Below are 24,876 nucleotides of genomic sequence, written 5' to 3' on the forward strand. Positions count from 1 at the left end.
GTTGAATTGTTTATTTACACTTAATTAACTTGTGTAAGGAGACCTGGTAGCGCAGTGGTTAAGCACCAGGCTGCTAACTGAAAGGTCAGTGGTTCAAACCTACCAGCCACTCCATGGGAGAAAGATGTGGCAGCCTGCTTCCGTGAGGATTTACGGCCTTGGAGATCCTGTGGGGCAGTTCTGCTTCTGTCTGGTAGGGTCGCATCGGCTCAGCGGCAGTGGGTTTGAGTTTTGGTTTGACTTGTATAATGAAACCTCTCAAGCACCTTAGTTGAGATTGCAGAGTTGAATGGTTTGTATTTCCTTGGTTTCTAATCCTTTTTAAGGCCTGTGGAGAGAGCAGTGGTTCCCATCTAGAGGCTGTGAGCTAATTTCAGTATTTCAGAAAGCTTAATAAAATCATGTGTTTTCCCAGTTTGAGGATGTACAAATGAAAGTTTCTTTGCCTTTGGCTGGAATCGTATCAATTCTATGTTTAGATATTAAGTCTTTCTTATTGAGTAGATACTTAGTTAGCAGTTACACTTCATTTTTTTGAGGAAATGAAAATGTATTTATGTGATATATGCAAATTAGTGGATAATACCTTTAGAAACATGGAGCTTGCGAAAGGAAGAAAAATAAAAAGAGAACCAAAGAACTAAACCAAACCCTTTGCTATTGGGTTAATTACGACTCATAGCAATCCTATAGGATACAATAGAACTGTCCCATAGGGTTTCCAAGGCTGTAAATCCCCACAGAAGCAGACCGCCACATCTTTCTCCAGCGGAGCTGCTGGTGGTTTCCAACCACTGACCATTGGGTTAGCAGCTGAACGCTTAACCTTTGGACCACCAAGGCTCTTAAAAAGAGAAGGTCTTTGGTTAAATGTTGATAGATAATATTTTTATTATATAGTTTTATTTCTTTATCCATTTACTAGGGGTTGATACCTTTGGCTTGGTTAAATGTAAGTACGGTTTGTATTTTAGTGCTTAGTTCTCAACTGAGTGAACATATAAAGGCTTTACAGTAACCGCTGTTGCTTCTGCCGTGAAGTCACATTTTTTCTCTGATGTCATTGCCTCTAAGTTTTTGGTTCCTCTTCTGCCTGCATGGTTAATAACTTGAAGCAGTATTTAAAACATTTCTGAGCATATCTTCTTCATCATTGTTTCCCTAACTCTTAGAGCAGTGCTTATGCTCAATAAATATTTGTTGAACGAAATAACAAAATACTGCATATGGATAGTAATTAAAGTTGAGGTAAATGCTGAAATATAAGGAAACTAAAAGAATAAGTATGCTATGATACGCTGGCAGGGTGATCTGTGTTAATACGAGGATTAGACTATTATTATATACTGGAAGCATAAAGAATACTGCACCTATCCATAAAGGTATATTTCTTTGTTTGGGTAGCTGGTGACATTCTGCTTTCTTAAATGTCTATTTACTTTGATGTTTTGAACTTTGTTATTGGATGTTTCAGGCATTCAGTAGTGTTATGATCAGGAAAAGTAGAGAACCTCATGCCTCTCTCATTCGTCCTTCCTCATGTGGTCTAGGAATTACCCAAGTTAAACTAGGGTAGTTTATAATCTCATTATGTCACAGCTTTAAGGTCTCCTAAGAAACCAATCCCAGGTGTGGATGCAGTATATGTATTCTATATGGTGTTGTGTATATGGAGGGGAAAACAATGCTGCTTGAAGAGTGGAATTAAATTCTTGTATATGGTTTTTTATAGGGCAGCTTTAGCAGGGACTCGTGGAAAATACGTTAGTATCTCACATTTAGTGACCTAAGATAGTGCCGTTTGGTACAATTCAACAAATATTTATGGAGAGCCTATAACATGCCAGGGAAACCCTGGTGGTGTCGTGGTTAAGAGTTTGGCCGCTAACCAAAAGGTCAGCAGTTTGAGTCCACCAGGCACTGCTTGGAAACCCGATGGGGCAGTGCAGCTCTGTCTTGTCGGGTTGCTATGGGTCAGAATGGACTTGATGGCAGTGGGTTTTTGTAATATGCCAGATACTGTTCTAAGTGCTAAAACTCGACTGTTGGTAGTTGCCGTCGAGTCGATTCTGACTCGTGGTGACCTTGTGGGTGCAGAGTAGAACTGCTCCATAGGGTTTCAGGGCTGTGACCTTTCAGAAGCAGATCGTCAGGCCTGTCCCCTGAGGAGCCTCTGGGTGGGTTTGAACCACCAACCTGTTAGCTAGCAGTCAAATACTTCTTGTACCACCCGGGGACTCCCAGAACTCTACTAGTGAACAAAATGTACAAAGTGTCTGTTCTTATGAAACTTATATTTTAATTGAGAAAGATACAGAATAACAGATGCATATACACTGTGTCAGTCAGAAAAAGATGCTAGTTTTAGACATATCTTGCTAACTAACAAACTACCCCCAAAATTTACTGGCTTAAAATAACTATTTTTTGTTTCTCACAGCTCTTTGGTTTGCAAGAGTTCATCTGGATGGTCACCTTTGGTCTTGCTTGAGTCCTCTCACTGACAGCTGGGCCTGGGACACCCAGTATGGCTCTCTTAAAGCTGTTGGTTGGTCCTGTTTGTTGTTTGGGTGCTCATCTGGGGCCTCAATTCTTTTCCATGTGTCCCCTCCCTGTGACTTGGGCTTCTCACAGCATGGTGGCTGGGTCCCAGGAGGGAGTGTTCCACGTGTCCCCTCCCAGTGACTTGGGCTTCTCACAGCATGGCGTCTGGGTCCCAGGAGGGAGTGTTCCACGTGTCCCCTCCCAGTGACTTGGGCTTCTCACAGCATGGCGGCTGGGTCCCAGGAGGGAGTGTTCCATGTGTGTGAGAGCAGAAGCTGCAGGTTTCTTTAAGGCTCAGCCTCAGAATTATACAGCATGACTTCCACCACATTTTACCGGTCAAAAGAGGTCATGGGAGGTGTCATGGATTGAATTGTATCCCCCCAAAATATGTGTCAAATTGGTTAGGCCATCATTCTCAGTAATGTATGATTGTCCTCCATTTTGTGATTGTAATTTTATGTTAAGCAGGACTAGGGTGGGTTTGTAACACCCTTACCCGGGTCAAGTCCCCGATCCAATGTAAAGGAAGTTTCCCTGGGTTGTGGCCTGCACCACCTTTTATCTCTCAAGAGATACAGAGAAAGGGGAAGCAAGCAGAGAGGGAGGGCCTCATACCAGCCAAGAAAGCAGTGCCTGGAGCAGAGCGTGCACTTTGGACCCAGGGTCCCTACACGGAGAAGCTCCTCGACCAGGGGAAGATTGAGGACAAAGACCTTCCTCCAGAGCTGACATAGAGAGAAAGCCTTCCCCTAGAGCTGACACCCTGAATTTGGACTTTCAGCCTACTTTACTGTGAGGAAACAAATTTCTCTTTGTTAAAGTCATTGCACTTGTGGTATTTCTGTTATAGAAGCAGTAGATAACTAAGACAGGAGGGGAGATGGGTTACACTTTTGATGAGGGTGGCAAGATCACATTGCAAAAGAGCATATGGGATAGGGGGTTTTGTTGTGACTGTCTATGGAAACAGAATCTACCACAGGGCTATACAAAAAATTAAGCAAGTTAATAGGAGGATAGAGGAAGTACTAGGGGCAAAAAGTATAAAATTTTAGATACCTGATGGAAATGAGTGAGCTGTGAGAACCATACAGACATCTTAAGGAAGACTATTCCAGGCAGAGGGAACAGAAAATGAAGAGGCCCTAAGATGAGAGAATGCCTGGTGTGATGGGACGGATTGATAGAGGGAGAGTGGTAGGGAGTGAAAGCAGAGAGGAAGTGAGAAGAAGACAGATTTTGTAGCCTGTGGCAAGGACTTTGCATTTTCTGAGTGAGGTGAGAAGCCTTTGAAAGGAAGAGTTGTATGATTTGACTTAAATTTTAAGAGTCCTGTTCTGAGAATCTTTGGCTGCTGTTTGGAGAACAGATGATAAAGAGGACAAGAGGGAAAGTAGGGAGGCAAGTAAGTAGGCTAATGCCATGTGAGAGATGATAGACTCTCTGGGTAGTGAGAAGTGATTGGATTTTAGATGTATTTCAAGGTAGGACTGACAGGATATGCTGACATCGGTGGATAAGGGGTGAGAAAGGAAGAGATCAAGGGTGACTCCCAAAGTTTTTGCCCCAGGCACCTGGAAAAATGGAATTTCCACTTACCAAAATGGGAAGACTGGGGAGGAGTTGGGTGGAGGTGAAGGAGATGCTGTTTTTGGCTGTGTTAAGATGTATTTAAGAAGACATCTGGGGGGAAAAAAAAGATTACTAAATGTTACTTCCTCATTGCAGGTGTGACGCTGAGTGCTTCAGATCTGGTCACTATGGTACGAGAACGGAAATGCATATTGTGCCACATTGTGTACAGCTCAAAAAAGGTAACATTGGGAGAAGAGAATCTGAGCATTATGACTGTTTGTCAGAGACATCCATATGGGATTTGTAGATTGGTAAAAGCTTTTAACAGCATCTTACTTACGCGTCTTTCCCAGACCTCATTCCACTGGTTTCTTTCTCACTATTGTCCCATAAGCCGGTAGCTATATTATTAACTTCTGCCCAGAAACCGGAGATACCCAAGCACAGATGATATAGAGAAATTTAGTTAGTTTTAGAGAACCACTTAGAGAAAGTACCTTAAAATTCAGGTTACTTGAGTTGTACTACTTTCTGATTAAGAATATATATTTTATGAAGAGTTTATCTATGTACCTACATTCTGTTTGTGCCCTTGGTTGTGAAAAGTGCAGCACATCAGAGATGGTATTAACAATATTCTAGGTGTCCACGAGGTGGGGATGTTGCTCAAAGAAAACCAGACCTTTTTAACAACTAAAGCACCTTCTGGAAATCAGCTGCAGTTCACGTCGCTTTTGGGCTTTCTTGCCTTTACCCTTTGCTTTCATGGTAGTGCTGCTAGCTTAAATATTGAGAAGTTTTTTCTCTGCTTTTCAGATGCTCTGGATTGTCCTTGGAAATTCAGATAACTGGGAAGACTGTTATGGGCTAGGTTAGCCAGGGAAGTAGCGAGTGAACCTTGAAAGATATCTAGGATTAAAATAGCTTAAGAGAAACGAGGGACATTCTGTTCTTCCAGTTTTAAAAATTTAAACCACAATTTATACAAATTCTATAAATAAAAATTCCTTATGGCCACTTTCAGGTAGGAAGGAAATGGGAAATGGAGAAAGTGTGAGCTAGGTAGGCAGGGCTCGAGGTGTGGTGTCAGGCTTTCACGGGGTAGCACCTTGTTTTGTGATATCTCGTGATCTTGCCATTTTAAGTCTTTTTAGTTTTCTTCTACTCTGGGTTTAAAAAACATTTTCATTTCTTCACACTTTCCCATGAATCATAATGAAGTTAAATCAAGAGCTGGAGTTATCTTCTTGTACCTTAGGGAAAGTAGGTTTCTAAGCAAAAGGAATGATAACGGTTTTTCTTTTTTTATTGTGATTTAGGTGAAAGTTTACCGAGCAAGTTAGTTTCTCATTCAAACATTTGCACAAAAATTGTTTCATGGCATTGGCTGCAGTTCTACATTGTGTCAGCACCCTCCGCCTTTCCCTTTCCACCTCCGGGTCACCCGTATCCACTCGTCCAGTTTTCTTGTCCCCTCCCACCTTCTCCTCTTTGTTCCTGGGCAGGTATTGCCCATTTGATCTCATATACTTAGTTGACCTAAGAAGCACATTCCTCACAGAATGTTATTGTTTGTCTTATAAAAAAATAGGCCTGCCTAATCTTGGGCTGAAAGGTAAGCTTCTGGAGCGGCTTCAAGTCTGAGTTAGAAGGGTGTCCGGGGACCATGGTTTCGGGGGTTACTCCAGTGTCTGTCAGAGCAGCACATCTGGTCTTTTTTGGAAATTGATCATTTGTTTTGCATTTTTCTGCCACTCTATCTGGGACCCTCTGTTGTATTTCCAGTCTTAGCACCATCTAGTTCTTCTGGCCTCAGGGTCATGTAGGCTGTGGTTCATGTGGTCCATTAGTACTTTGGACAAATTGCTCACTTGGGTCTTTAGTTTTTTTCCTTCTCCTTTGCCCTGGACTAGAAGAGACCAATAGTTGTGTGTTAAATGGCCGCCCGCAAGCTTTGAAGATCCCAGATGCTACTCACCAAAGTGGAATGGAGAACATTGTCTTTAAGACTGTATGCCAATTGACATAGAAGTCTCCCAAGTCTATGGTCGTTTGCCTTTGAGCCTGGGAACTTCATCTCATGAGGTATCCAGTGATGTCTAAGAGGCTTCCCTGACGCTGCCACTTGTGTGCTCCCTTGTCTATATTAATAAATGAGGAACTCTTACAGTCAGGTATTTAGAAATTTCCACTGCTGTATCTGCAGGTGGGTGTGTTCCCTTACCTTCCCTCACCTCTTGGCATATCTGTATAGCCATTCATAGATTATTGTTTGCTGATGCATTTGTTGCAGGGTTGTCTATGCTGTTCTATAGTAGTTACCATATTTGTCCTTTATTCCTGTGTTTTTCCCAGTGTCCTCTCTTGCCTTGCTCATATTGTACTGACTTCTCCCATATTGTGTATTGCAGGAGTGACATTTCTCTTGCCTTGCTCATATTGTACTGACTTCTCCCATATTGTGTATTGCAGGAGTGACATGACTTAAGTGTTGAGATTAATAGGGCCTAAGAAACTAACAGAATGGGTTAGTTGGAAATGATAACTCAACCTTTTTTGGATAGAATGAGCAACTTACTTTGAAGCAGTGTTTTCCAAACTAGTGTAACCCTGGTTTCTCCAAATACACTTCGGAGGAGGAAAGGTTCTAGAGTGACTTAAGTACAGGGAAAATGTATATCCTATACCCCTGAGTGTCCTGATGCCCGTTAGCATATGAAAGATTGATAATCTCATATTAATTTTTGTATTAATGTTTTCCAAATTTGTTCAACCATGAAGTCCTTTTTCTTTCTCTTTCCCTCTCCTCTTTTAAACACAGTACCAGTAGTTCCCAACTTACCACGGAGTCCCGTTCTGATGACTCCATTGTAAGTCGCTTCTGATGTACGTCCAACCCCTCTTTTTTTTTTTTTAGGCTTTCATTATTATTGTCTCTTATTATCAATATCTTTATAAAGCTGATCTTTATTTGTCTTTGAGGATTGGAAACATTACATATACAGATAAATCTTAACATATGTAGGACATATCACTGGGTTTTGGTATCACTAATGATAAGATGTAAAGAAAAACAGCAGTCCTAAGTGTGGTTTGTTGTAACTTGAATGTGTTGTAAGTCAGGGACTACCTGTACTGATTAATACGTGAAGAATCAAATGGACCACGGTATCTAAGAAGGTATGCATTTGGGACTATGATTTTAATTCTATGCCTGTGGATCTTCCCAAAATATTTCGAAAGCTTAGTTGTCTCACTACTTGCATTCATTCCTGGGAGCAGGATGGGGAGTATTTCACATGTAAATTTAGGAAAAGATTAATGAAGTGTTTTAGAAAAGCAAAAGTCATGTTAGAAGTGTTTTTTTTAATATATAGCTTTTTTTATTTTGTTGTTGAGAATAGACATAGCAAAACATACACCAATTCAGCAATTTCTGCATGTACAATTTACTGACACTGATTATATTCTTCAAGTTGTGTAACTATTCTCACCCTCCTTCTGAGTTGTTCCTCCATTAACATAAATTCACTGCCCCCTAAGATCCTATCTACTCTTTCGAATTGTTGTCAATTTGGTTCCATAAACATAGTTCTTAGAAGAGCCTAATGCTAAGGCAGACCTTTTTTTTTTTTTAATTTTTATTGTGCTCTAAGTGAAAGTTTACAAATCAAGTTAGTCTCTCACACAAAAACTTATATACACCTGGGTACACACTCCCAATTTCTCTCCCCCTAATGAGACAGCCGGCTCCCTCCCTCTACTCTCTCTTTCTGTGTCCATTTTGCCAGCTTTTAACCCCCTCTACCCTCTCATCTCCCCTCCAGGCAGGATGCCAACATAGTCTCAAGTGTCCACCTGATCCAAGAAGCTCACTCCTCACCAGCATCCCTCTCCAATCCATTGTCCAGTCCAATCCCTGTCTGAAGAGTTGGCTTCGAAATGGTTCCTGTCCTGGGCCAAAAGAAGGTCTGGGGGCCATGACCACCAGGGTCCTTCTAGTCTCAGTCCGACCATTAAATCTGGTCTTTTTATGAGAATTGAGAGTCTGCATCCCACTGCTGTCCTGCTCCCTCAGGTTCTCTGTTGTGTTCCCTGTCAGGGCAGTCATCGGTTGTAGCTGGGCACCATCTAGTTCTTCTGGTCTCAGGATGATGTAGTCTCTGGTTTATGTGGCCCTTTCTGTCTCTTGGGCTCATAATTACCTTGTGTCCTTGGTGTTCATTCTCCTTTGGTCCAAATGGGTTGAGACCAATTGATGCATCTTAGATGGCCGCTTGCTAGCGTTTAAGACCTCAGACGCCACTCTCCAAAGTGGGATGCAGAATGTTTTCTTAATAGATTTTGTTATGCCAATTGGCTTAGATGTCCCCAGAAACCGTGGTCCCCAAACCCCCACCCCTGCTACGCTGGCCTTTGGAGCATTCAGTTTATTCAGGAAACTTCTTTGCTTTTGGTTTAGTCCAGTTGTGGTGAGCTCATCTGTATTGTGTGTTGTCTCTCCCGTCACCTAAAATAGTTCTTATTTACTATCTAATTAGTGTATACCCCTCTCCCACCCTCCCTCCCTCCCCCATCTTGTAACCATCAAAGAATATTTTCTTCTCTGTTTAAACTATTTCTCAAGTTCTTATAATAGTGGTCTTATACAATATTTGTCCTTTTGCAGCTGACTAATTTCACTCAGCATAATGCCTTCCAGATTCCTCCATATTATGAAATGTTTCACAGATTCATCACTGTTCTTTTTCAATACATGGTATTCCATTGTGTGAATATATCATAATTTATTTATCCATTCATCCATTGATGGGCACCTTGGTTGCTTCCATCTTCTTGCTATTGTAAACAGTGCTGCAATGAACATGGGTGTGCATATATCTGTTCGTGTAAAGGCTCTTATTTCTCTAGGATATATTCCAAGGAGTGGGATTGCTGGATCATATGATAGTTCTATTTCTAGCTTTTTAAGAAAGCACCAAATCGATTTCCAAAGTGGTTGTATCATTTGACATTCCCACCAGCAGTGTAGAAGTGTTCCAATCTCTCCACAGCCTCTCCAACATTTATTGTTTTGTGTTTTTTGGATTAATGCCAGCCTTGGAGTGAGATGAAATCTCGTTGTAGTTATGATTTCCATTTCTCTAATGGGTAATGATCGTGAACATTTCCTCATATATCTGTTAGCTACCTGAATGTCTTCTTTAGTGAAGTGTCTATTCATATCTTTTGCCCATTTTTTAATGGGGTTATTTGTCTTTTTGTAGTTGAGTTTTTGCAGTATCACACAGATTTTAGAGATGAGGCGGTGATCAGAAATGTCATAGCTAACAACTTTTTCCCAATCTGTAGGTAGTCTTTTTACTCTTTTGGTGAAGTCCTTGGATGAGCATAGGTGTTTGATTTTTAGGAACTCCCAGTTACCTAGTTTTTCTTCTGCATTGTTAGTAATGTTTTGTATACTTTTTATGCCATGTATTAGGGCTCCTAACGTTGTCCCTATTTTTTCTTCCATGATCTTTTTCATTTTAGATTTTATGTTTAGGTCTTTGATCCATTTTGAGCTCGTTTGTGTGCATGGAGTGAGGTATGGGTCTTGTTTCATTTTTTTTGCAGATGGATATCCAGTTATGCCAGCACCGTTTGTTACAAAGATGGTCTTTTCCCCATTTAACTGCTTTGGGGCCTTTGTCAAATATCAACTTCTCATATGTGGATGGAGTTTTGTCTGGATTCTCAACTGTGTTCCATTGGTCTATGTATCTGTTGTTGTGCCAGTACCAGGCTGGTTTGACTACTGTGGGGGTATAATAGGTTCTAAAATCAGTTAGAGTAAGGCCTGCGCACTTTGTTCTTCTTTTTCAGTAATGCTTTACTTATCCGGGGCCTCTTTCCTTTCCATATGAAATTGGTGATTTGTTTCTCCATCTCATTAAAAAATGTTGTTGGAATTTGGATCAGAATTACATTAAATGTATAGATCGGTTTTGGTAGAATAGACATTTTTATAATGTTAAGTCTTCCTATCCATGAACAAGGCATGTTTTTCCACTTACGTAGGTCCCTTTTAGTTTCTTGGAGAAGTGTACTGTAGTTTTCTTTCTATAAGTCTTTTGCATCTCTGGTAAGATTTATTCTTAAGTATTTTATCTTCTTGGGGGCTATTATAAATGGTATTGATTTGGTGGTTTCCTCTTCGATGTTCTTTTTCTTGGTATAGAGGAATACAACTGGTTTTTGTATGTTTATCTTATATCCCGATACTCTGCTGAACTCTTAGTTTCAGTAGTTTTCTGGAGGATTCCTTAGGGTTTTCTGTGTATAAGATCATGTCATCTGCAAATAGAGATAATTCTACTTCTTCCTTGCCAATCTGGATGCCCTTTATTTCTTTATGTAGCCTAATTGCTCTGGCTAGGACCTCCAACACAATGTGGAATGAGTGGGGATAAAGGGCATCCTTGTCTGGTTCCCGATCTCAATGGGAATGTTTTCAGGCTCTCTCCATTTAGGGTGATGTTGGCTATTGGCTTTGTATAAATGCCCTTTATTATGTAAGGTAGACCTTTTTTACTAGTTAAGTTAAACTATTACTTGGTTTTAAGATGACTTCCGGGGAGATTATTGGTTTTAAGTTTTAAAGATTATCTCAGGGCAGTAGTTTCAAGGGTTTATCTAACCTTCATGGCTCCAGGAAGTCTGGAGTCCATGAGAATTTGAAATTCTGTCTTGCATTTCCCCTTTTTGATCAGGATTCATGTATGGAACCTCTGATGAAAATGTTCAGTAATGGTAGCTAGGCACCGTCTAGTTCTTCTGGTTTCATGGCAAAAGAGGCAGTTGTTCATGGAGGCAATTAGCCACACATTTCATATCCTCCTATTCCTGACTCTTCCTCTGTTGCTTCAGGGGACTAGAGGCCAGCTGTTGTTCGTTGGATGGCCTCTTGCAAGCTTTTAATTAGGAGGTAGAACAGAAGCACTAAATGTGTTATTAGGCCAATTAATTGGAATGTCCAATAAAGCCGTCACCAAGAAACCAAATCCCAGGAGGCATCTGGTTGTACATAAGCAGCCTTAGCAGCTACTTTTTTCTCTCTTTTTTTTGGTCATTGTAAAGTATCTATCACATGACTTTTGCCAGTTCAACTTTTTACAGATGTACAACTTATTCACGGCAATTACAATAATCAGCTGTGCAACCCTACCCTTAATCAATGCTCTAGTTCCATCACCATTAACCCTCTCCCTCCCACCCCTGGTAACCACTAATAAAGTTTGTTTTCTGTGCATTTGCCTTTTCTTGTTTTTTAATGTAAGTGAGATCATACAATATTTGTCCTTTTTTTAAAACTAGTTTTGAATGATAACATTTTATAACTGAAATAGAATAGAGACTTGGTTCTGATATTAGAGGGAATAACATTTCAATCAATACTGTTTTGGTCAGAAATGATTTGGTTACAAGGAACAGAGCCCACTCAGATTAGTTCAGAAAAGAGAATTTGACATGCAAATACCAATGTAACCCAAGGAAAACTTGAACAACAGGAAGCATAGGGACTTTAGCAGGTGTTGTATATTGTTGACAGATTTTTTTCATTCCAGTGTTTGGTCACAAACTGATTTTGTTTTCTACTCTGTAAATGTTTATTCTAATTAGTGGCCAGTCACTTGTAGTTAGGAGGGGTTACGTGTAAAGCTGCCCCCTTCACATGAAGCATTTATAGAGATGGGAAGGAAATGATGGTTGTCTTCAGTAAAACTGGCACTTAACCATGTTTTGAATCACAGCCCTGTTTGTCTTCTTCCGTAGAAGATAACTTAAAGCAGTCACGGATTGTCGTGTTCTGTTTTTGACAAATAAACTGTATATAATGAAAAATCTCAATGCAGTAGGTACTTACAATGTGGCATGGTATTTGAAACATTGAATTTAATTTCGGATCTGCCAGGATTTGAATCCTAGTTTGACCATTGGTTATCCTTTGAGAGGGCAAGACTGTGACTATTTTCACACTTATCCCCTCAGTGCCTACCTCTGAACTTGGCACATAATGAGCCCTTGATAAATATTTGCTGAATGAATGAGTTAACTTCCTTGTGTCTTTGTGAAATTAATACTCCCTCAGAAGTGTATTGCCATTCAAGTGAGAAAATGTTTAAGGCACTTAGCACAGAGCTGGTAAATAGTAATGCTCAACAAGTCAGCAGTTCTTTTACTGCTTGTAAACAGCTGTTCCCTAGTTAGGACATGCTGGCTGTATACTTTCGAGTGACAAAAGGATAGGTATTTACAGCTTTTTGAGTTTTTCCGTGTGTCTGCACCTGCCCACGTGTGGTTTTAAGTGGCGCTTTTCCCACAGATTTTATTTCCTTCCCACTGTGGGTGAGATGGAAACCCTGGTGGCATAGTGGTTAGTGCGACAGCTGCTAACCAAAAGGTTCGAATCTACGAGGTGCTCCTTTGCAACTCTATGGGGCAGTTCTACCCTGTCCTGTAGGGTCACTATGAGTCAGAATCAACTTGACGGTCACGGGTTTGGCTTTGGTTTTGGTGGGTGAAATAGGAGAAAGGAAAACCTAGTAAATTTTCAAACTTTTCATTAGAACCAAACAGGGCTTCACATCAGTTTGTTCTGGTTCAACCCCTGCTGAGAATTTGCATTTCTAACAAATTCCCAGGCAATGCTAATACTGTTGGTTTGGGACCAATTCTGAGAACCACTAGTAGGGCAGTGGTTCTCAAAATTTATTATATTTAAGAATCACTTGGGGATCTTGTTAAAAATGTAGATACTGATTCAGTATACCTGGGATAGAAATGCAAATTCTCAGCAGGGGTTAGAACTAGAACAAACCTGTTAGAAGCCCTGGAACCAAACAAATCAAGCATGGAGTGGTGCACGGTGAAGATGAAGGCACGATTGCACCACAGTGTTCAAAACATCTCTTTAAACTTCCTTTTCTACCACAGAAAGACTCTTACATCTGTGACTCCTGTCTAGAATTGAGGTATCCATCTGTTCATTCAGAAAATGCTCATTAAAGATTATATGCCAGGCCCTGGGCATACGAACGTGGGTAAGAGTTGCAGCTTACTCTTGAGAAACTCTCAGTTGAGTGGAGAAAGAAGTTATGCAGAAAAGTAACCAAGTAATTGAGAAGTTATATGTTATTTTTTTTTGTTTTGTTTTGAAATAAGCTTTAGTGAATTCCTTATACAGGCATACCTCGACGATACTGCGGGCTTGGTTCCAGACCACCACAAAAAAGTGAATATCGCAATAAAGTGAGTTACAAGAATTTTTTGGTTCCCAAACCAAAACCGTACCAAACCTGTTGCCATCGAGTCAATTCTGACTCATAGTGACCCCTATCATTACGAGTCAGAATTGACTCGATGGCAATGGGTTTGTTTTTTTTGGTTCCCAGTGCATATAAAAGTTATGTTTATACTTTACTGTAGTCTAGTAAGTGTGCAATAGCATTATGTCTGAAGGAACAGTGTACATACCATAATTAAAAAAGATGTTATTGCTAAAAAATGCTAATCATCACCTGAGCCTTTAGTGAGTCATAGTCTTTTTGCTGGTGGAGGGTCTTGCCTCAATGTTGATGGCCGCTGACTGATCAGGGTGATGGTTGCTGAAGGTTGAGGTGTCTGTGGCTATTTCTTAAAATAAGACAACAATGAAGTTGGCTGCATCGATTGACTCTTCCTTCATGAAAGATTTCTCTATGGAATGAGATGCTGTTTGACAGCATTTTACCCACAGAAGAACTCCTTTCAATGCTCTCAGACCCTGCTGCTGCTTTATCAACTAAGTTTGTGTAATAATTCTGAATCCTTTGTTGTCATTTCAACAGTGTTTACATCTTCACCAGGAGTAGATTCCATCTCAAGGAACCACTTTAGTTGCTCATCCATGAGAAGGAACTCCTCATCTGTTAAAGTTTTATCATGAGATTTTAACGATTCAGCCTCATCTTCAGGCTCCACTTCTAATTCTAGTTCTCTTTCAGTTATTTCCTCCACTGAAGTCTTGAACCCCTCAAAGTTATCCATGAGGGTTGGAATCAACTTCTTCCAAACTCCTGTTAATATTGATATTTTGACCTCCTCCCGTGGATCACAGATGTTCTTAATGGCATTTAGAATGTTGAATCCTTTCCAGGTTTTCAGTTTATTTTGCCTGAATTCATCAGAGGAATCACTGTCTATGGCAGCTATCGCCTTATGAAAACTATTTCTTAAATAATGAGACTTGAAAGTCAAAATCACTCCTTGATCCATGGGCTGCAGAATGGGTGTTGTGTTAACAGGCATGGAAACAACATTAATCTCCTTGTACATCTCCATCAGAGTGCTTGGGTGACCTTGTGCATTGTCAACGAGCAGTAATATTTTGAAAGGAATCTTTTTTTCTGAGCAGTCTCAACAGTGGGCTTAAAATATTCAGTAAACCATGTTGCAAACAGACGTGCTGTCATCCAGGCTTTGTTGTTCCATTTACAGAGCACAGGCAGAGTAGGTTTAGCATAATTCTTGAGGACCGTAGGATTTTAGAAACGGTAAAGGGGCACTGGCTTCAGTTTAAAGTTAGCAGCTGCATTAGCTCCTAATAAGAGTCAGCCTCTCCACTGAAGCTTTGAAACCGGGCATTGACTTCTCTCTAGATGGCATCTTCTTCCAATATAAGGTTGTTTCGTCCGCACTGAAAATCTGTTGTTGAGCGCAGCCCCTTCATCACTTGTCTCAGCTGGATCTTCTGGACGACTCGCTGCTGCAGCTTCTACGTAGCCCTTGCTGCGTCACCTTGCACTTTTATGTTTCTCAGACAGCTTTTTTACTTAAACCTCATGAACCAACCTCTGCCAGCTTCAGACTTTTCTTCTGCAGCTTCCTCACCTCTCAAAGCCTTCAAAGAATTGAAGAGAGTTAGAGCTTTGCTCTGGATTAGATTTTGGCTTAAGGGAATGTTGTGGCTGGTTTGATCTTCTATCCAGACCACAAAAACTCTCTCCATATCTCAGTAAGGCTTTTTTTACTTTCTTATTATTTGTGTGTTCGTTGGAGTGGCACTTTTAATTTCCTTCAGGAATTTTCCTTTACATTCACAACTTGGCTAACTGTTTGGCACAAGAGGCCTAGGTTTCAGCCTATCTTGACTTTCAACGTGCCTTCCTCACTAAGCTTAATCACTTCTAGCTTTTGATTTAAAGTGAAAGACATGTGACTCTTCCTTTCACTTGAACACTTAGAAGCTATTGTAGGGTTATTAGCTGGCCTAATTTCAATATTGTTGTGTCTCAGGGAATAGGGAGGCCTGAGGAGAGGGAGAGAGACAGGGGAACGGCTGGTCAGTGGAGCAGCCAGAACACACACATTCATTGATTAAGTTTGCCGACTTATATGGGCGTGGTTCATGGCGTCCCAAAACAATTACAATAGTAACATCCAAAATCACTGATCACAGATCACTGTAACAGATTCAGTAATAATGAAAAAGTTTGAAGTATTGTGAGAATTACCAAAATGTGACACAGAGATGCAAAGTGAGCATATGCCGTTGGGAAAATGGCGCCGATAGACTCGCTCGAAGCAGGGTTGCCACAAAACTTCAATTTGTAAAAAACATAATAAAGTGAAGCACAATAAAATGAGGTGTGCCTATGATGGGGTAGAATTTAACCTACATACTTTATTCTTCCATCTTTTGCTGCCTAAAGACAATATACCTCCTAACCTTTTTGGAAAGCCACTTAAATATGTCTTTCTTAATAATTTCTTTTAGGTAGAATGAAATATGTCAGAAGCAGTTCAAGGACTGTTAATAAGGAATTAATTTGAGTATTGACACGAGGAGCTTGAACCGCTGACTATTCACTGAGTAGGAAGGCAGGAATTGTTTTTCAGCGCAATCTCCCTCAGTTTAATCTGCTTTCTTTAATTTTGAAGGAGATGGACGAACACATGCGGAGCATGTTGCATCACAGGGAACTTGAGAACCTGAAGGGCAGGTATGGGAACGGCTATCTTTAAATTTGTGAATGTGGGGGGATCTGAGTGCTGATGGTGCCTGTCAGCTTATTTTATGGTAATGCATCATGAATGAATGTCATGTTATGGCATAGAACTATCTTTTAGGATTAATGACAAGTACAGTAGATTCTTAGTGTTCAAAGGGATAGACCCTAAGGTCTTTGTGCATCTCAAACGTGTAGAATTCACAGCAGCTCTAGCAAGTAGATTATGACACAGGCGGATTGGGATGAACTACCTCTCAAGTACATTTTCATTCCTACACATCAACCATGTAGCTGGGGCTTTTCGTATTTGTACCTCAGCAGTGCTACAGATGATTGCATGCCATAAACCCTTAGCGTTGCTGGGATTCCCTGAGAAATCCAAAGTCTGCTGAATAGCCTCGAATCTCATTGGTATAAACAAAGTCCAAGTGTAAACTTTAAGTATATTTAAGAATGCTGTGTTGTGCTTTAAAACTTAAGATATTTAAAGAAAGAACCTAAGTTCCTTTTAAAATGAAATGTACTTGAGTATGTATCCTGTGCCCGATTTTCCTTTTCTAGTTCCTTTTTTTGATGTCTTGACTTCTGTGAATTTGAAGTTTAGAGGAAGGATGGGTTAGAGAAACTTTGGGAAACTGAGAAATATGAATTATATCTCGTTCCATGATTAATAGTTGCAAGTTTTCATTAGCTAGCTGTTAGCGATTGAATTGTGTTCCCCCAAAGTATGTATTGTAATTCGTAACTTCTATGCCTGTGGTTATAATCCTGTTTGGGAATGCGTTGTCTTCGTTACATTAATGAGGCGGGATTAGTGTAGGATGTTCTTGAGTCAGTCGTAAGAGATTGAACAAGCAAGTGAGGAAGCAGAGATGGGAGAAGAGAGGTGCCATGCCACATGAAGATTGCCAGGACCTTTTCTAGAGCTCTGAGAGAAAGCCTTCTCCTAGAGTTGGTGCCCTGAATTTATTTGACTTTTAGCCTCCTAAACTGTGGTATTTCTGTTATAGCAGCATTAGATGACTAAGATACATGCCAATCTAAGTCGTTTGAAATGATTTGTATTTTAGGTCATACTGTTTTAGATTCTGTGGTCAAATTAATGCTTATTATTAAACTTCTAGCATCTCTTTATCATTTTAGTGGAATTTTTCCATACTCTCAGTCCCTTATGTGAAGGTAAGGTCTTAGCAGCAGTCTACGTTTTCACGCAGGTTTGTTGTGGAGAGCCCTGATCTTCACACCTTGAATGTACATGATCTCTAACTCATTAGCATGGCAAGCCTGTGAAGTACAATCCACTCTTGATGACCTGGGTTATCTTCATTATTTAAGAATCCCATTCCCAGTAGACTTCCTTCTGGGTTTACCTTATTCTGCACTGCTTACCTGTATCTGGCCCAGGTAAAATAAAACAAAGGAAGGAGGTCCATAAATGTAGTGATTAGGAGAAAAGCCCTTTGCATTCCAGGACTAAAAGGCCCTTATTTTATTTCATCATGAATCAGCCACTTAAAAACAAATTTTGGTCGCATAAGATAGTTTAGGATAAATTCATGTTCATGGTTGTCATGGGTTGAATTGTGGCCCCCAGAAATATGAGTCAACTTGTTTAGGCCATGATTCCCAGTATTGTGTGGTTGTCCTCCATTTTGTGATTATGATTTTCCTATGTGTTGTAAATCCTAATCTCTGCACCCTGGTGGCTTAGAGGTTAAGTGCTATGGCTGCTAACCAAAAGGTCAGCAGTTTGAATCCACCAGGCACTCCTTGGAAACTCTGTGGGGCAGATCTACTCTGTCTTATAGGGTCTCTATGAGTCCGAATCCACTGGACTAGACGGCAATGGCTTAATGGCCTTGTGGTTAATGAGGCAAGATTAGATTATGTTAAAGAGGATTAGGGTGGAATGTAACACCCTTGCTCAGGTCACATCCCTGATCCAATGTAAAGGGAGTTTCCCTGGGGTGTGGCCCCACCACCTTTTATCTCTCAAGATGAAAGGGAAGGGAGCAGAGAATGGGGGACCACACATCACCAAGAAAGAAGCACTGGGACCATAGCGTGTCCTTTGGACCCAGGGTCCCTGTACTGAGAAGCTCCTGGGCCAGGGGAGGATTAATGACAAGGACCTTCCGCCAGAGCCAACAGAGAGAGAAAGCCTTCCCCTGGAGCTGACGCTCTGAATTTGGACTTCTAGCCCACTAGACTGTGAGAAAATAAATTTCTTTTTGTTAAAGCCATCCACTTGTGGCATCTCTGTTATAGCAGCACTAGATGACTAAGACAACTGCCATAGATATTTCATCTACCGGTTTCAATTATTTGGTGCGTAATCAGATAATCAACTCTATGGGGCAGTTCTACTCTGTCCTATGGGGTCGCTATGAGTTGGAATCGACTCGACGGCAGTGAGTTTGGTTTTGGTTTTGGAATCAGACAATCAGGAAGAAAGCATTAAAGCCTTTGAGCTGCCAATATGAATGTCAGCTTTAGTGGCCAAGCTCACTTTATTTAGTGGAGAGCACTTCAGTATTTATTATATTTTAAAAACAGTGCTAACAAGTTTTATCTCATTTCCTGGCCTGTAACAAATTATAAGGGAGAAGGCAAGCAGGTAGCAAGAAAAAACAGCTGACAAAACTATAAAATATAAACAGAAAAACTCAAAAATCATTTAATGACTTGAAGTATTTACTGTAGCAGCAGTCATCAGCGGTTGGTACCATAGGGACACACAGTCATCAGTTGCTGTTTTTTCCAGCTGTCCTTATTATGTGATTATTTCCTTGAATTTCATGTTTAATTGCTGGTTTTCTGATGATGGGGCTTTCTATTCCTCTTTATATTTGTATCTCTGTAATTTTGGTTGTGATCTGGTTAAATTTGTAAAAAAAGTATATTTCTGAGATTTTGAATTTAACCTTGAATGAGAAGTAAGTAACATCCTATTGGGTTCACAGTTGTGGACATCTGGAGCATTTTCCTGTTTTTCCCTAATATACCTCTTCCAATGCGTGGCCTGTAAGTAGATTCCACACATAGATGCCATGAAGAAGGCACAAACCTTTATTTATCAGCTAGCTGTTGTGGTGCAGTTAGAGTAGCTTAATAAAGAAAAGCTGTGGATAAATAATCTTAAGTCTTTGCCTTTCACACATGAGGGGAAGTTGTGTGGTGGTAGGATGAAGCTAATTTGAGCCCTACTTTAAACGCACTGGAAACCCTGGTAGTGTAGTGGTTAAGTGCTACAGCTGCTACCCAAAAGGTTGGCAGTTCACATCCACCAGGTGCTCCTTGGAAACTCCATAGGGCAGTTTTACTCTGACCTATAGGGTCTCCATGGGTCAGAATCAACTTGACAGCAATAGGTTTGGTTTTTTGGTTTTAAATACCCTGAGGAAAATTACTGCCTTTACTAGCCAAGAGGCAAAGCAGTACTATCAATCCAATTTCCTCTCGGTCATCACAATCAGTCACACCAGCCAATATGGTAACTCCCTTCTTTGCCTGTTGACTCAGAGGCATAAGGAAGTCAAAGTGTCCAGGTGACATTCTTAACTTCCAGTTCAGTGGAATCAGTGATGTGTCTCCAGGTGGAAGCATTCCTCCCTGTGGAACTGAGATCTCTAGACCCTGCAGAACATAAGGTTGCAGGGACGGAAGCAAAAGTTTTGTGAGTGGGTCACTAGGGGTAGTAGTGAGTGGTGCTACTCCCATTTTCACCTCTTGATTTCTGAACCCATGAATCCAAGAAATAGCACCATGTATTGCATGCTGGTTTAGCATATACAGCCTCCTGGAGAACATTGCCCCAACGCTGCAAGGTATTGCCACCTAGCTGATGCTGTAATTGTGTCTTTAGAAGGCAATTCCATCATTCTATCAAGCCAGCTGCTTCAGGATGATGGGGAACATGGTAAGACCAGTGAATTCCATAGCATGAGCCTATTGGCACATTTCATCTGCTGTGAAGGGAGTTCCTTGATCCGAGGCAATGCTGTGTGGGATACCACGATGGTGGATAAGGCATTCTGTAAATTCACAGGTGGTAGTTTTGGCAGAAACTTTGTGTCCTGGGAAGGCAAATCTGTATCCAGGGTATCTGTTCCAGTAAGAACAAAGCGCTGCCCCTTCCATGATGGAAGCAGCCTAACGTAATCAACCTGTCGCCAGGTTGTTTGGCTGTTCACCTTGAAGAATGGTGCCATATCAGGGACTCTGTGTTGTTCTCTGCTGCAGGCAGATTGGCACTCAGCAGTGGCTGTAGCCAAGTCAGCCTTGGCGGGTGGAAGTCCATGTTGCTGAGCCTATGCATAACGTCTATCCCTGCCACCATGGCCATTTTGTTCTTGAGTCCATAGGGGAATGATGGGAGTGGCTGGGGGAAGAGAATGACTGGTTTCCACAGAAAGTGTCATCCTATCCACTTGATTGTTAAAATCATCCTTTGCTGAGGTCACCCTTTGGTGAGCATTCACATGAGACACAAATACCTTCATTTCTTTGGCCCATTCAGAGAGGTCTTTCCTTCCCCATACCTCCTTGTCTCCAATTTTCCAATCATGTTCTTTCCAAGTCCCTGACTGTCCAGCCAAACTACTGGCCACAGGCCATGAATCAGTATACAGTCACACAACTGGCCATTTCTCCTTCCAAGCAAAGTGAACAATCAGGTGCACCACTCGAAATTCTGACCATTGGGAGGATTTCCTTTCACCACTGCCCTTCAGGGAGGTCCCAGAAAGGGACTGTAGTGCTGCCACTGTCCACTTTGAGTGGTGCCTGCATACCATGCAGAACCATCTGTAAACTAGGTATGAGTTTTCTCTTCCTCAGTCAAATGATCATAAGGAACTCCCCATGAGGCTATAGGCACAGACTGGAAGATGGAAGGTATTGTGACAGGAGTGGAGACCATGGGCATTTGGGCCACTTCCTCATGCAACTTGTTCCTTCAGGTCCAATCTCGTATATGCCACTTTCATGTAATAACGGAGTGCTGCTATGCACGTCTACCTTTATGACTCTGGGGGTCAGACAACATCCAGTTCGTGATGGGCAGTTCAGGCTGCATGGTTAAGCATTCAGTGTCTACTAAGGCCCAGTAACAAGCCAAAAGTTGTTTCTCAAAAGAAGAGTGGTTATCTGCAAAGGATGGCAGAACTTTGCTCCAAAATCCTAAGGGTCTTTGCTGTGATTCACCAATAGGGGACTGCCGAAGACTCCGAACAGCATCTCTATCTGACACTTCAAGCACAGTTGGATCAGCTGGTTCTTATGGCCCAAGGTATACAGCAGCTTGCACAGCCGCCTGAATGTGTTGCAGAGCCTTCTCTTGATCTGGGCCCCACTGAAAACTAGCAGCTTTTCATAGCTCACCCAAATGAGGACTATGTTGCCTCCAAAATCCAGAGAGGCCCATTAGGCATTTTGTCTCATTTTTAGTTGTGCAAGGGGCCAGATGCAATAACTTTAGAAGGAATATCTCAACATGCCTCACACCACTCACTGAATCCCTAGAAATTTCACTGAGGTAGGAGGCACCTGAATTTTTGTCGGATTAATTTCCCACCTTCTTCCACGCAGATGTTTTACCGGTAAGTCCAGAGTCATTGATACTTCTTCCTTACTAGATCCAGTCCACATAATATCATCAATGTAATGGACCAGCGTGACATCTTGTGGAAGGGAAAGACAATCAAGGTCCCTGCAGACTAAATTATGAAATAGGGCTGGAGAGTTGATATAGCCCTGAGATAGGACACTGAATGTATATTGTTGGCCATGCCAGTTGAAGGCAAACTGCTTCTGGTGGTCCTTCGAAACAGGTATGGAGAAAAGGGCATTAGCCAGATCAGCAGCTGCATACTAGACACCAGGAGATGTATTAATTTGCTCAAGCAATGAAACCACACCTGGACCAGCAGCTGCAATTGGAGTTACCACCTGGTTAAATTTACGGTAACCCACTGTCATTCTCCAAGATCCACCTGTTTTTTGTACAGGCCAAATAAGTGAGTTGAACAGGATGTGAGAATCACTGTCTCTGCATCCTTCAAGTCCTTGATGGTGGCGGTAATCTCTGCAATCCCTCCAGGAATGCAGTATTGCTTTTGGTTTACTATTTCCCTAGGTAGGGGCAGTTCTAATGCCTTCCACTTGGCTTTTCCTACCATAATAGGCCATACTCTATTTGTCAGGGATCCAGTGTGGGGGTTCTGCCAGTTGTTGAATATATCTATTCCAATTATGCATTCTGGAACTGGAGAAATCACTACAGGATGGGTTCGGGGATCCATTGGACCTAATGTGAGATGGACATGAACTAAGACTCCACTGATAACCTTACCCTCATATGCCCCCACTCTGACTGGTGGGCCACAGTGACATTTTGACTCTCCTGAAATTAGCGTCAGTTCAGAGCCAGTATCCAGTAATCCCTGGAAAGTGTGATTATTTCCTTCTCCCCAGGGAACAGTCACTAAAGTAAAACACCACAGATCCCTTTGGGGAAGGCTGGGAGGAAGATTGACAGTGTAAATTTTTGGTAGCATAATGGGGTCTTTTCTCAAGGAGACTGTCCTGGTCATCTAGTGCTGCTGTCACAGAAATACCACAAGTGGATGGATGGCTTTAACAAACAAATTTATTCTCTCATAGTCTAGTAGGCTACAAGTCCAAATTCAGAGTGTCAGCTCCAGGGGAAGGCTTTCTTTCTCTGTCGACTCTGGAGGAAGGTCCTTGTGATGCATCAATCTTCCCTTGGTCTGGGAGCATCTCAGGGTGGGAACCTCAGGTCCAAAGGATGTGCCCTGCTCCCGGCACTGCTTTACGGGAGGAATGAGGTCCCAGTGTCTCTCTGCTTGCATCTCTCTTTTATATCTCAAAAGAGATTGGCTTAAGACAATATCTAGTCTTGTAGACCTCATCAATATAACTGCCACTAATCCATCTTATTACATGATAAGTGATAGGATTTACAACACATACAGAAATCACATCAGAAGATAAAATGGTAGACAATCATACAATCATACAAGGGAATCATGACATAGCCAGGGGGACAGATATTTTGGGGGGGCACAATTCAATCCATGAGAGGGACCCAGTCTCCCCTTCATTCAAGGGATTGAGGGTCTTTAAACTGGCTCAAGTCTGGAGACCATGACTCTATTCTGGCAATTCAAGTTAGAGTGCTGTTCACATGACCTAGAATTCTTCTACTTGTACAGATCAAGTAAATATTTAGTAGTTTTCTCATGTTTCACTCCTAGGGACACCATGACTAAATAGTCAATGCCATAAGTCCATATGAGTCAGATTATTCTGATTACTGCCTTGACTCCTCTGTCCATTACAGTAACCACGCTTTCCTTGTCTTTGGGGATTGAATACAGCCACTTGGCCTCTACCACCAGAGGGTCCAGTCAGCCCCATTGTAGTTAGATGTCTTAATTCAGTTAGGGCAGTTCCCACTGTCAAATCTGACTTATATAAAATACCAATGACAGCAGTCTTTAAGGGTGCTGGGACCTCCCTTCACAAATTTGTTCCTCACAGTTGTGGTAAAAGGTGTGTCCTCTGGGCACTCCATGTGTGAGTCTGTGGGTTTAACTTGATAAATCTACTCTAGCATGCTGGTTTCCTTCAGCCTTTGGATACCTGCTTCTACAGTATACTAAGGCAGGTCTGGTATTTCAACTTGATTTAGTGTAGGCCACTGTATAATCCATGCTTCAGCAACCCAACCAAATAAACTATTAGATTCTTTCCTAACTTTTCAAGCTGAAACATTGAATGAAGAATCTGTGCTTGGTGGCCCTCATCAGTAAACTCAGACTGATCCATCTTTTTGTTCCTTGCACCATTATCCCACACCTTCAGTGGCCATTCCCACACATACTCCCCAGGGTTTTGTTTGTTCATATTAGAAAAGTCAAGCAGTTCTTTTGAAGTGTAGCATACCTCTTCCTGGGCCACACTTTGCACTTTACCTTTTGGTGCTCACTGGGACTTAAGTCTAGTTATAGGTCTAGAAGCCAAAATGGGGGGGGGGGGTTTTGAGAACTTTCAGCATTGTCTTGTAAAGCATCTGCCTCAGGCAATGCCCCAGGCAATGACTCAGACAAAGGTTCTTTAGACACAGCTGGGTTAATCTCATTAGATGGGGGTGGAGGGGCTAATGATTTTACTGGGGAGGGTAGTTTATCAGACAAACATGGAGTAATCTCTTCAAATGGGAGTGAGAGGGCTGCTTCCCTTGGCAGGAGTGAGTCAACGGAATTAAGGGGCTCAGTGTCTCCAGCTTCCTGATTATCTGTTTACATGTCCCCATCCCAAGTTTCAGGATCCCTCACTTTAACTTCAGACAACTCTCAGGTTTGGCGATTGAGTTGGCATTGTAATTCAGCCATTCTTATAAGACTCTGGGTTTGGTTTTCAGCAATATCAGCTCTGTTACTACAAGAAATAAGGCTTGCTTTTAAGGCACAAGTGGAAACTTTGAGGCCGTTTATGTGGTGCTTGAGCTTTGCCGCTGAAGCCCTGAGCTCATCTCTATCTAGTGAAAGTAGGACCAACCAGCTAACTCCCTTATACTTCTCATTCTGACAAAACTATAGCAAGGTATCATGCATGTGTTCACCCAGAACCTTGCCTTTCACTAATACCTGATCTGTTAGTGGTGATATTTTGCCTGTTTCTATTGCTACCTCACACC

At 41.5% G+C, this 24,876-nt stretch overlaps 1 protein-coding gene across 13 annotated transcripts in view; it reads left to right on the top strand.

Annotated features, from left to right (window-relative positions):
- Window positions 1–24,876, top strand: part of ZNF106 (zinc finger protein 106) — a 97,342-nt gene that overhangs the window by 31,139 nt on the left and 41,327 nt on the right. For 5 of the 13 annotated variants that reach the window (XM_023558718.2, XM_023558725.2, XM_023558729.2 and 2 more), the window contains exons 2-4: window positions 4,276–4,361; window positions 13,349–13,413; window positions 16,084–16,145. In XM_023558718.2, the coding sequence (XP_023414486.2) occupies window positions 4,325–4,361; window positions 13,349–13,413; window positions 16,084–16,145 (164 nt within the window). In that variant the 5' untranslated portion in view covers window positions 4,276–4,324. Of the gene's footprint in view, window positions 1–2,038; window positions 3,340–3,781; window positions 3,953–4,275; window positions 4,362–13,348; window positions 13,414–16,083; window positions 16,146–24,876 lie in introns of those variants that run through there. The other 8 variants (XM_023558726.2, XM_010598379.3, XM_010598374.3 and 5 more) reach the window with 6 other exon arrangements.

This window comes from Loxodonta africana, chromosome 10 (genome assembly GCF_030014295.1).
Source record: "Loxodonta africana isolate mLoxAfr1 chromosome 10, mLoxAfr1.hap2, whole genome shotgun sequence".
Lineage (NCBI taxonomy): Eukaryota > Metazoa > Chordata > Mammalia > Proboscidea > Elephantidae > Loxodonta > Loxodonta africana.